Genomic DNA, 13,649 nt, shown 5'->3' on the forward strand with positions numbered 1-13,649 from the left:
AGTGCACGATAAGTATCCAAGCGCCAGTCACTAATTTACACGAATGTCTAATAAAACTGTACATGCCGTAGAATAATGCAGAAGATTTTGCAGAGACTAGAAGGGAAATACTGTACGTGGAAAAAAATCCTTTGCAAGATACAGTATCTCCATACCATAAATATACTCCTCTAGGATGAATAATTTTGCTGGGTAGAAAAATGCCTGTGAAATGTTCACTCTTCATTAGTGTTTGAGTTGAACAGAAAAAAAGTCCCTCGTTAACAACATTAAATGGTGTTTCCCGGTTCCCAAGGTTTCCCCGGTTACTCCGGCAGGACGGCGGACACCCACTGTACACGAACCCGCGTCGCCCCATGCATTGATTTCTCTCCATTTGTGATGTTCACAGACACATCTCTTGGGATTCATGGACTTGATTCGCCGTAAGGGAGGACGTTAAAGTGAACTCTGACTTACAACATCTCTTCACCTACATCACCGTACAGTCTGTTTGGTCATAAGGCCATATAGGACAAATTAATAATCCCACCAGCTCCTCTGTGGGTTGACCTATTGCTTTCATGTCTTACTCATGAAACCAATCATCTTCCACTACAAAAAAACCTATGGGGGTTATCACTTAAAACCCTATAGTGAACCATAGGGAAGCATAGGGAAGCATAGAAAATGGCCTCAGCATCCATTCAATGCCATTGCCCAATAAGGTTAACTATCTTATGAGCAGTCTAACTCCTCCCGAATGGGACAGATGAGACGTTACACGGGTGTCCTGACTCTCTGTGGTCACTATAGATCCCATGGTACTTATCATAAGAGTAGGGGTGTTAACACTGGTGTCCTGACTCTCTGTGGTCAGAGTAGGGGTGTTAACCCTGGTGTCCTGACTGTGGTAAGAGTAGGGGTGTTAACCCTGGTGTCCTGACTCTCTGTGGTCACTATAGATCCCATGGTAATGATCATAAGAGTAGGGGTGTTAACCCTGGTGTCCTGACTCTCTGTGGTCACTATAGATCCCATGGTACTTATCATAAGAGTAGAGGTGTTAACCCTGGTGTCCTGACTCTCTGTGGTCAGAGTAGGGGTGTTAACCCTGGTGTCCTGACTCTCTGTGGTCAGAGTAGGGGTGTTAACCCTGGTGTCCTGACTCTGTGGTCACTATAGATCCCATGGTACTTATCATAAGAGTAGGGGTGTTAACCCTGGTGTCCTGACTCTCTGTGGTCACTATAGATCCCATGGTACTTATCATAAGAGTAGGGGTGTTAACCCTGGTGTCCTGACTCGCTGTGGCCAGAGTAGGGGTGTTAACCCTGGTGTCCTGACTCTCTGTGGTCTCTATAGATCTCATGGTACTTATCATAAGAGTAGGGGTGTTAACCCTGGTGTCCTGACTCTCTGTGGTCAGAGTAGGGGTGTTAACCCTGGTGTCCTGGCTTTCTGTGGTCTCTATAGATCTCATGGTACTTATCATTAGAGTAGGGGTGTTAACCCTGGTGTCCTGACTGTGGTCACTATAGATCTCATGGTACTTATCATTAGAGTAGGGGTGTTAACCCTGGTGTCCTGACTCTCTGTGGTCAGAGTAGGGGTGTTAACCCTGGTGTCCTGGCTCTCTGTGGTCACTATAGATCCCATGGTACTTATAAGAGTAGGGGTGTTAACCCTGGTGTCCTGACTGTGGCCAGAGTAGGGGTGTTAACCCTGGTGTCCTGACTCTCTGTGGTCTCTATAGATCCCATGGTACTTATCATAAGAGTAGGGGTGTTAATCCCGGTGTCTTGACTCTCCGTGGTCACTAAAGATCCCATGGTACTTATCATAAGAGTAGGGGTGTTAACCCTGGTGTCCTGACTGTGGCCAGAGTAGGGGTGTTAACCCTGGTGTCCTGACTCTCTGTGGTCAGAGTAGGGGTGTTAACGCCGGTGTCCTGACTCTCTGTGGTCAGAGTAGGGGTGTTAACCCTGGTGTCCTGGCTCTCTGTGGTCACTATAGATCCCATGGTACTTATCATAAGAGTAGGGGTGTTAACCCTGTTGTCCTGACTCTCTGGTCAGAGTAGGGGTGTTAACCCTGGTGTCCTGACTCTCTGTGGTCACTAAAGATCCCATGGTAATTATCATAAGAGTAGGGGTGTTAACCCTGGATTCCTGACTCTGTGGTCACGATAGATCCCATGGTACTTATCATAAGAGTAGAGGTGTTAACCCTGGTGTCCTGACTCTCTGAGGTCATTAACCCTGGTGTCCTGACTCTCTGAGGTCATTAACCCTGGTGTCCTGACTCTCTGAGGTCATTAACCCTGGTGTCCTGACTCTCTGAGGTCATTAACCCTGGTGTCCTGACTCTCTGTGGTCTCTATAGATCCCATGGTAATTATCATAAGAGTAGGGGTGTTAATCCCGGTGTCCTGACTCTCCGTGGTCACTAAAGATCCCATGGTACTTATCATTAGAGTAGGGGTGTTAACCCTGGTGTCCTGACTCTCTGTGGTCTCTATAGATCCCATGGTACTTATCATAAGAGTAGGGGTGTTAACCCTGGCGTCCTGACTCTCTGTGGTCAGAGTAGGGGTGTTAACCCTGGTGTCCTGACTTTCTGTGGTCAGAGTAGGGGTGTTGAATCTGGTGTCCTGACTCTCTGTAGATCCCATGGTACTTATAAGAGTAGAGGTGTTAACCCTGGTGTCCTGACTCTCTGTGGTCAGAGTAGGGGTGTCCTGACTCTCTGTGGTCAGAGTAGGGGTGTTAACCCTGGTGTCCTGACTCTCTGAGGTCATTAACCCTGGTGTCCTGACTCTCTGAGGTCATTAACCCTGGTGTCCTGACTCTCTGAGGTCATTAACCCTGGTGTCCTGACTCTCTGAGGTCATTAATCCCGGTGTCCTGACTCTCTGTGGTCACTATAGATCCCATGGTACCTTTCTTAAGTGTAGCGGTGTTAAAACTGGTGTCCTGGCTAAACTCCCAATCTGTCCCTCATACCATCACGGTCACCTAATCATCCCCAGTTTAAAATTGTCTCATTCATTCCCCTCCTCTTCCCTGTAACTATTCTCCAGGTCGTTGCTGTAAATGAGAACGTGTTCTCTGTCAACTTACCTGGTAAAATAAGGGTTAAATAAATACAATAAAATACATATTATTGCTAACTAGTATAAGGGTGTTTTCATACTTGGTCCCTTTAAGCCAATTTTTGTGAACTCAAATTGGTTCGCTTAATTTTTTGTGCAGTTTGAATACTGCAAAGGAACTCAGACCCCTCAAAAGAGCCCCCAAAGCGAGACCATCTCAAGAGGTGGTCTGAGTTCGGTTCCCTTTTTCAAGGCAATGTGAACACAAAGCTCCCCAGGTTTGCTTGTTATTATTTCTGCACCACCCATTAGACTACTGCAATAAACCCTCTGGCATTAGTGCCAACATAGACAGAAGACGACATTAGTGCAGGTTCGCCCCAAACAAAGGGCTGTTTTTGGTTAGGCCTATTGATTAGTGATTGTCAAGGATGCACAGAAATTCCAAGAGAGCTTCATAAGCTGTTTATTCGATTGTGGGGGTTGAATAGGGTGAAAAGGCGACAACATATTTGGTGAGAATCACAACATAGCGTACAAAATCCATTCCAGCTCTTAAAGGGACGGTAGCCTACATTGGGTGTACAATTTCCAATTACAGCATTATTTAATCTGCAGTTATTCTTCTATTTATTCTGTTACCAATATTTACATGTTAATAGTATCTTCTGATTACAAAAAAAAGTCTCATCTTTTTACTAAATGCAATCTATTAACTTCCAAAATGTAAGTAGGTATATCTAGCTGTCCGATAACACATTCTGATGGAATGGCTTGTCCTGCCCTTTGTAAAAACCCAGAGTGCATTGAGTGAATGTTGGGAAAAGATCTTGGTTCCATTCTAAACAGAGCAATGTAAATGCACAGAGGACTCAGCCTACAAAATAGGTGAAGTGAACTGGCAAAAAGAGTTGAGTCCTCGTTCAAAGGCAAGGGCAGTGTGAACACAACGAGAACTGGTTTGCTTTATTTTACCCCAGAGTTCACTTTAACGAGGAATGAGATCTGTAAGTGACTATATGTGAAAACACCCTAATTGAGTCAGGAGAGAAATCATGTGGAAGGTCATCACATGACTGGCTTGGCATATACTCGTTTGGCTATATTTCAAGTGGGAAACATTTCCTTCGCAATCGAGTCCTCTCCTCGACCCTTTGGTCTTACCTTGTCCACCTCTTCGTACTGTGTATGCAATGTACTGTACTACATGTCCAATGTCACTGAATGAATACTGTCTTTGGTCGAGAGCATAAAGGCATAACAATCTAGCATTCATAATAGCGTCAGTACAGACACAATTTATCTTCTTTTTAGCTAAACCCCCACATTGACCCACCGCGCTGTCCATGGCAACCCACCGCGCTGTCCATGGCAACCCACCGCGCTGTCCATGGCAACCCACCGCGCTGTCCATGGCAACCCACCGCGCTGTCCATTACAACCCACCGCGCTGTCCATGACAACCCACCGCCACCGCAAATCACAGCAGGAGCAGATTGACACATGCTTACCTCGACATCAGACATCATCTTAAATCAGCACCAATCAATGCAGCACAAAATATCGTCCGCTTAAAAAAAATTATTAGGCACATTACTCAAAGATGCCAAACCACACAGGCCTCTAAATGTGAGGGTCACCATTGTGCTTCAAAAGCAATCCCAAAGTGAATGCACAAATCCTGTGGTATGACTCGCCAGGCATTATGACTCACGCAGGCCTTCCTGCTCTGTTTAGGCCCTCCTGCACTCACCTGCTCTGTCTAGGCCTTCCTGCTCTGTCTAGACCTTCCTGCACTCACCTGCTCTGTCTAGGCCTTCCTGCACTCACCTGCTCTGTCTAGGCCTTCCTGCACTCACCTGCTCTGTCTAGGCCTTCCTGCACTCACCTGCTCTGTCTAGGCCTTCCTGCACTCACCTGCTCTGTCTAGGCCTTCCTGCACTCACCTGCTCTGTCTAGGCCTTCCAGCACTCACCTGCTCTGTCTAGACCTTCCAGCACTCACCTGCTCTGTCTAGACCTTCCTGCACTCACCTGCTCTGTCTAGACCTTCCTGCACTCACCTGCTCTGTCTAGACCTTCCTGCACTCACCTGCTCTGTCTAGGCCTTCCAGCACTCACCTGCTCTGTCTAGGCCTTCCAGCACTCACCTGCTCTGTCTAGGCCTTCCTGCACTCACCTGCTCTGTCTAGACCCTCCTGCACTCACCTGCTCTGTCTAGACCTTCCTGCACTCACCTGCTCTGTCTAGACCCTCCTGCACTCACCTGCTCTGTCTAGACCTTCCTGCACTCACCTGCTCTGTCTAGACCCTCCTGCACTCACCTGCTCTGTCTAGACCTTCCTGCACTCACCTGCTCTGTCTAGACCCTCCTGCACTCACCTGCTCTGTCTAGACTGCCTCGTTAATTACTGTTGTCACCTTCTGTTGCATAATTCAACAAGTGCAGAATACCCTCTGATTAAAAATCAACACGCTCGTCTCTAGATTATGTATGGAGAGGAGTACTTTACATTGTTTGCGAAATGAGAAATAATATTACTATAACCCGAGTCTTTATTTTGAGAAGTTTTTTTCATTTTAGCGCATCTAATTTGTAAAATAAATGACTTTTTTCAATTCCACAAAAAAATGACATCCATCAAAATAAAGTTGTCTGTCTTCTCTTTCTTGTGATGTAAGTGTGGCGACGATGCGTTTAATCCCAGACTAAGCTTTAGCGTTCTCATAGCTGCAACGGAAAGACAATGTATTCCATTGAGACCATTTCATGGGTGTGTTTGACAGGTCATTACAAACATTTCCGTGGTAGGAACGTTAAATGGGGGGAAAAAACGACAGGCACAAGCAAGAAAGTAAAGTGAAAGCAATCAAACCAGCGATATTTAAGTGACAAGACTTTTGCACCCCTCAAACACAGGAAATACACCTCAAACACATGCGCATTGCTAATGCCATTCAAACTGCCACCAACTGTATCTCCATGTATATTCCAAAACATGAGCATAAGCTTAAGAAAAGTATATGATTTGAACACAGTCATGTACTTAGGGTGTCAGCTTTTAGCTGAGCCTCAACAAACCCGGAAGCGCATTCTTTCACTCACCTTCCCCTATCATGGACACACCAATGGACATGCCCATGAACTTGCTTCTCGTCCACACGTGGGCATTGACACACATCCTCCTCTCTGGGCACTCGCAGTAGAACCCTGAGACAGGTGGGTGGTGGGACACCTGCTCGGCCATGAAGCGAACGCGGTAACACTCGGTCCCCGACGGACCGTCCTGCTGTTGGGTGTTGTTGGGGCCCCTGGTGGCTGGTTCCCTGGGGCCCTGAGACCTGAGGGGCCTCACTCTGTCCCGAGGCACCTCCCAGGAACAGTGGAACGTCTCGCCCAGCGCCGGGTTATAGGGCTTCTTGGCCACGGCTCCTTTGCGGCCCTCGTGGAAGGCGGTAAGGTAGTACTCGACGAAGCATACGATGCGGTCCTCTGCCGTGGCACCAGCCGTGATGGACAGGAACATGTCCGGGTGGGCCATGAAGTTAGCGTACATCTCCAGCAAGGAGCGCTTCTCCAGGATGAACGTGGGCAGCACCACCTGGTAAACAGGGCGGGAGGCGACCGTGAAACTACATGAGGGAGACACTTCACTAGAGTGCTGATAGTGAACAGTAATAAAGAGAAGCACTCGTCATAATTAGAACTAAAAGCTTTTTCATTGTTATTCCATGACTGTTTTGATGCCATTGATGATCATGTTCAACTGAACAGGCTAGTGAAATGGACATACCAGTACATAACTGTAATCTGTACTTCCTAAAACAGGAATCAAGACATTCCTATTCAGTCAGTGAACCAGTAAACATTGTGTTGGCCATACCAGCTCTAACATTCCAAGGAAAAGACATGGAGAGCAGAGAGCGTCAGCCGTCTTACCCGGGTGAGGTCCATGCCCAGTTTGAGCTGGGAGAGGAGGTGCAGGATGATGCTCCGCTGGTCGTCCAGCACTCCCAGGTCCTCTTCCTCATTGTCCTCCATGTCAGTCACCTCCTCACTGGGGCTGATGGCCTCCAACCCTGCTGGGTGCTGCTGAAACAACAGAGAAACACTTAGGTTAACCTGGTCTGACATAACAGCGACAACGTCTCCCTGGTAAACGAGGTCTCCTGAGTTGGGCTGTTGTGGTCATGACATTTTGTCAGCAGGTTATTGTCATGCAAAAGACTGCCAGGTCTCACGGTAATTGACCATTAATTAACATAAACACTTTTAGCATCTCCAGGCCTCCACACACACAAGCCACTAAAAAAGTATAATATATCAATTTAATATACACCATCACATATATATGAGTTGTCCTATTGTATGTTATCTGGCTATTCTCCATGCCATAGGCTGTTGGCTTGTTCATTTAACTGACGAGATATGCTTATAAGTATGCCATTATTTTATATAATTTTATAAGAAGAATATAATTGAACTTAGCTGGGAAAAAATTGAAAGGATTTTTTTTCCATTACGGTGCGCATATGACGTGGCTATATTGAGCATAAAAGTGATCACTTGAAACCGGCGGCGTAGCCACGGGTACGCCTGAGTTTGATCTCAGGCGTACCCCAAGTAGGCCTGAGCCCCTCTCAATCTTTCTGATTGAGAGGGGGTCAAGTACTTATACATTAAAATGCAAATCAATTTCTAACATTTTTGACATGCGTTTTTCTGGATATCTTTGTTGTTATTCTGGATATCTTTGTTGTTATTCTGTCTCTCACTGTTCAAATAAACCTACCATTAAAAAGTTATAGACTGATCATTTCTTTGTCAGTGGGCAAACGTACAAAATCAGCAGGGGATAAAATACTTTTTTCCCCCCACTGTAAAGATCAATCTAAACGAGAACTCCTTGCTGCGTTTATCCGATACATTCATGCTGGAATGATTAAAGAGCTGTTGGGTTCATGGAAACCGCTGATATGTCTGCACAAGGAATTTCTGGGAAAATACTTGAAGTGTTGTTTCGATGGCGCTTCAGTCATGTCAGGGAACAGAGGGGTACATGTCCTACTAAAGCAAACATTTAAGCAAGCGGTATGTGTGCACTGCAACTCCCACCGTTTGAATTTGGTTCTGTGCACCGCGGCAAAAGTGTCGGGACATGTCAGTACTTTTTTTGAGACAGTAAACCAGCTACACACATTTATGAGCGGATCCCACAGACATGCTGGATTCATAGAAGTACAGAAAGAGTTGCATCCCGATAGACCATGTATCGAGCTAGGAAGATCCACGGACGTACGGTGGAGTTCAACATCAGGGTCTGTGAGTAAAGTGCTGTTACTGCTAGATGTCATTTTAGAGGTTCTTGCAGATTTTTCAGAGGCTTGTGGACAAACCAAATTAGAAGCCGATGCCCTCTTCCAACAAATCCAGAACAATACATTTGTATTCCTGTTAAGTCACGGTTAGTAAATTGTTTGACACTAGTGATTTTGCTACGACGGGATTACAAAGCTCTACATTATCTGTGACGGACTGTATTGGTTTCATTGAAATCCTCAAAAGCAGCATTTCTACGTTCAGAGAACTCAGGGGGAGAATTAAAGTTCTCAAGCTAACTGAAGAGATGATGATTAAGCATGATATTAGTAATTGGGATGTGAGCGCATCACGGCAGTGAAAACTGCCTGTAAAATTGGCAGGCAGTGTAGTCACAACTTCATTATGGAAATCATCCAGCATTAAGAATGACAGTGACCTGAGGCAACTGAAACAATATTCTAGACAGACAGATTACTGAGTTGAACTCGAGATTTCAAGAAGACACATATGGGATCATGCAAGCGGCAGCCTCCTTTTCCAAAGAATCCCAAACCTGCGGCCTTAAAGAGCAGCTGAAGATCACATGCGATCATTATGCAATATCAATTGGGGATGATGAATTCACTGTTTTTATTCAGCAGTTGAGTCGCAAAATGAGCTTGACTTTTCCTCCATAATGAGTGTACTTGACAGCTGCCCTGATGATATTTTCCCTAATATAAACTCTCTGTTAGGGATCATTGTTACACTTCCAATGACATCATGCAGTGTGGAGAGACTTTTCTCAACAACAACTAGGATTCAAAAAAATCATCTTCGCACATCAATGACAAGCGCCCGGCTGAACCACTTCAGTTTGCCGTCTTTTGAGCGTGAACTGACAGATACATTGGATTATGATAAATCACCACCGTATTCAACTCAAAGCCTCGCCGTCTGTTCCTTGGGATGTAGGTCACGCCTTATGATACGTCTACTAAAGGTAAGGTACCTTTTTATAGTACTACTGTCCGCCGTGGTGTAAATGGTAACATCAAATATAGGCTTGTTTTCCCATCGAGATTAAAGTGCGCCTGAAGATGAGTTTTACATTGTTGGCAAGTTGGCAACCGGTCTAAAGTTACTGTCTTATTTAAATATGCTGGGATAGGTCATTATTTGTATATGTAACGAGGTTGCTCCAAGTACTATGCACTAGTATAAAACGATTGTATTACGAAATAATATAATGGTGCACATTGCAAAATAAATGTAATAAACAAGTCGAAAAAAAATGCCTATCCAAATTTTTCTAGGCCTATCCCCACAAAATAATTCTGGCTACGCCCCTGCTTGAAACAGGTCCTATATATGCTAGATTTAGAGTTATTTGGCAACTTTAGTTGTGAATGATACAAACCTTAGAATGTCTTACAAATCAAAATGGATATGGGCTGCAAGGTGCGACAATAGGCTATTGATGATTTGATAAAGAAGCAAAATAAAAGCTTGAGCTCTTTTCCTTGCCTCAGTTCTCTCATCAAGTGATTTTCACCCATCAGACTATTCTCAATTTAATCTTGTCTTTACTAATATGTACAATTTGTTTCAGGGGAAAAAAGTAATGTCATCTGTATGCACTTGAATAGGGAATGGAGGCCGCGAGCTTTCCCGCTGGTCGATTTTGTAGGCTACTTCGGTCTTATAGCGGAGCTGTGTTTAATATGAGCAGCTGAGAAATAAATACAAGAACACTTATTTCACGCCAATCATCAACCACTGTGAGCATGCTCTCGCTGCCCGACAGGTGATATTCCACCCAAACTCTGTATGCCATGGGCTCTCCAACCTTGTTCCTGCAGCTACCCAGAGCTTAATTTGGGAAACCAAGTGAAATCTGTTCAGGAACATCGATAGTAACATGTTTCCGCAACGAAATTTCAGCAAACTGCATCCCATCTGTGCGCTCGAGAAAGGAATCAAGAAGATATATATATATATATATACACATACACACATATATATACACACACATACAGTTGAAGTCGGAAGTTTACATACACTTAGGTTGGAGTCATTAAAACTCGTTTTTTCAACCACTCCACAAATTTCTTGTTAACAAACTATAGTTTTGGCAAGTCGGTTAGAACATCTACTTTGTGCATGACACAAGTCATTTTTTCAAAAAAAATTTACAGACAGATTATTTCACTGTATCACAATTTCAGTGGGTCAGAAGTTTACATACACTAAGTTGACTGTGCCTTTAAACAGCTTGGAAAATTCCATAAAATGATATTATGGCTTTAGAAGCTTCTGATAGGCTAATTGACATCATTTGAGTCAATTGGAGGTGTACCTGTGGATGTATTTCAAGGCCTACCTTCAAACTTAGTGCCTCTTTACTTGACATCATGGGAAAATCAAAAGAAATTAGCCAAGAGCTCAGAAAACAAATTGTAGACCTCCACAAGTCTGGTTCATCCTTGAGAGCAATTTCCAAACGCCTGAAGGTACCACGTTCATCTGTACAAACAACAGTACGCAAGTATATACACCATGGGACCACGCAGCCGTCATACCGCTCAGGAAGGAGACGCGTTCTGTCTCCTATAGATTAACGTACTTTGGTGCGAAAAGTGCAAATCAATCCCAGAACAACCACAAAGGACCTTGTGAAGATGCTGGAGGAAACAGGTACAAAGTATCTATATCCACAGTAAAACAAGTCCTATATTGACATAACCTGAAAGGCTACCCAGCAAGGAAGAAGCCACTGCTCCAAAACCGCCATAAAAAAGCCAGACTATGGTTTGCAACTGCACATGGGGACAAAGATGGTACTTTATGGAGAAATTTCCTCTGGTCTGATGAAACAAATTCGAACTGTTTGGCCATAATGACCATCGTTATGTTTCGAGAAGAAAGGGGGAGGCTTGCAAGACGAAGAACAACATCCCAACCGTGAAGCACGGGGGTGGCAGCATCATGTTGTGGGGGTGCTTTGCTGCAGGAGGGACTGGTGCACTTCACAAAATAGATGGCATCATGAGGGAGGAATATTATGTTGATATATTGAAGCAACATCGCAAGACATCAGTCAGGAAGTTAAAGCTTGGTCGCAAATGGGTCTTCTGAATGGACAATGACACCAAGCATACTTCCAAAGTTGTGGCAAAATGGCTTAAGGACAACAAAGTCAAGGTATTGGAGTGGCCATCACAAAGCCCTGACCTCAATCCCATAGAAAATTTGTGGGCAGAACTGAGAAAGTGTGTGCGAGCAAGGAGGCCTACAAACCTGACTCAGTTACACCAGCTCTGTCAGGAGGAATGGGCCAAAATTCACCCAACTTATTGTGGGAAGTTTGTGGAAGGCTACCCAAAACATTTGACCCAAGTTAAACAATTTAAAGGCAATGCTACCAAATACTAATTGAGTGTATGTAAACTTCTGACCCACTGGGAATGTGATGAAAGAAATAAAAGCTGAAATAAATAATTCTCTCAACTATTATTCTGACATTTCACATTCTTAAAATAAAGTGGTGATCCTAACTGACCGAAGACAGGGAATTTGTACAAGGATTAAATGTCAGGAATTGTGAAAAACTGAGTATAAATGTATTTGGCTAAGGTGTATGTAAACTTCCGACTTCAACTGTAGGTCTATGGGCTAGGCTACATGAGGTGTGCGACTAGGATTTGAAAATGTCGCAAAAAAAAGGCAAGCTGTTTCTTTGCTTACTGCACAAGCTGGGCATCATTAACAAGTGATAAACTAATATTGTCACCCATCAGACTATTCTTAATTTAGTGTTGTCTTTACATATACTATATAATATATGGGTGAAATTAGTTCTGATTTAGAATGGACCATTATCATGCACCTGTTTCAAAACAAGGTCATGGGAAACATGTCATCTATGCACTTAAATAGAGAATGGAGGATGTTTTTTCCATGGTTCATTTTCATGCCAGCCAGGTAGGCTATACTCCTGATGTAAAGAGAAGCATTGTGCATAATATTAGGAAAGTTGAGAAATAAATATAGTAGGCCTAGCCTATAGAAAGCTGATGGGATCCTCATCTTTTTAATAGAGGCCATCACTCTGTTGCATAGCCTATAGAAATGTTGCACAACATGAGCTCATGGGCTCTCATGAAGTGTTTGATTAGATTTTTTAATTACATTTGCATTGATGTCAGAGTGATTAGAGGGACAATAGAGTGCTGAGTACCAGGCAGTTTGATAGGCTACTAATGACCTTCAGCAGCATCAGAGCTTGGAGAAGCCTAATTACAGCGACTTAAAAGGTCACGTGGAATCAGACTGCCTTCATGACTGGTGACCGCAGGTGTGGCGGTAATACAGTCACCCTAACAGTCCTACTCCTTACCTCAATGGGACTTCCTGGATAAACTAAATATTCATAAACTATTGAACATACTGCACATGGATGTCATAACATCACTAAAGGGTGTTCTGCCTGACAGTCTGGAGAACCCAAATGATCAGTGTCCATTTTCTCATACCGATCCCCTCCTTATTGTCACAACATTGGACACATCCACAGTTAGAAGAGGACACCATTTTTTGCTTTGCATTGTCTTATTTTCATTGCAAATCCACGCACTACATAAAGTCACATTCATTATTTAGAGAGTAGATACGGACCCATAAGAGCAGAGCCATAGGACAGAAGGACCCATTAAATAGGAATATGTAAATACCAGGCAGGGAACACAACCAATTCCATTGTTCCATGCACTGGTTTACGTTTCCTTCCCTGTATTGATGGTTCAGCAACACGCAGGGGGTCGAGGTATGCCTCAGAGAATTTCCCTGAGAGCGCACTGCCTGATTCCTTCCGACAGCTTAGCGCCTACAGTGCTGCCCGGACTCACAATGCCTTGACAAGGCTTTGATATAGTTGATGTGTTGCAGTGAACGTGGACAGGGTTGTGTCCTCTGTTAAAAAGGTTAAAAAGAAGAGCCCTAGTGCCTTTGATATCTCCTGCAGTAACTCAGGGAAGAAAAAAAGAGCCCATTGTATAATGCAATTAAGTGCTCCTGGAGCACGGTCTTCTCCTCCTTCTCCCTCTTTTTATTTCTTTCTCTAACAATGTACAGTATGCGTATGCATCTGACGTGTGACAGACTGCAACCTAATGTCACCAAAAATGTCACCGAATGTGGAACAGAATCCGGTTGTCAGTAGCAGTAAATTACAGCCTGTAATGCATCATACAAACAGGATGAGCCATTACTTGGT

At 44.1% G+C, this 13,649-nt stretch overlaps 1 protein-coding gene across 4 annotated transcripts in view; it reads right to left on the reverse strand.

Annotated features, from left to right (window-relative positions):
• LOC115173309 (oxysterol-binding protein-related protein 10) overlaps positions 1 to 13,649 on the reverse strand; it is a 124,251-nt gene that overhangs the window by 3,822 nt on the left and 106,780 nt on the right. For 2 of the 4 annotated variants that reach the window (XM_029731293.1, XM_029731296.1), the window contains 2 exons: positions 7,013 to 7,165; positions 6,179 to 6,674 (listed from right to left, as the gene is read on the reverse strand). In XM_029731293.1, coding sequence (XP_029587153.1) covers positions 6,179 to 6,674; positions 7,013 to 7,165 — 649 coding nt within the window. Of the gene's footprint in view, positions 1 to 5,610; positions 5,804 to 6,178; positions 6,675 to 7,012; positions 7,166 to 13,649 lie in introns of those variants that run through there. The other 2 variants (XM_029731295.1, XM_029731294.1) reach the window with 2 other exon arrangements.

Source organism: Salmo trutta, chromosome 34, assembly GCF_901001165.1.
Source record: "Salmo trutta chromosome 34, fSalTru1.1, whole genome shotgun sequence".
Lineage (NCBI taxonomy): Eukaryota > Metazoa > Chordata > Actinopteri > Salmoniformes > Salmonidae > Salmo > Salmo trutta.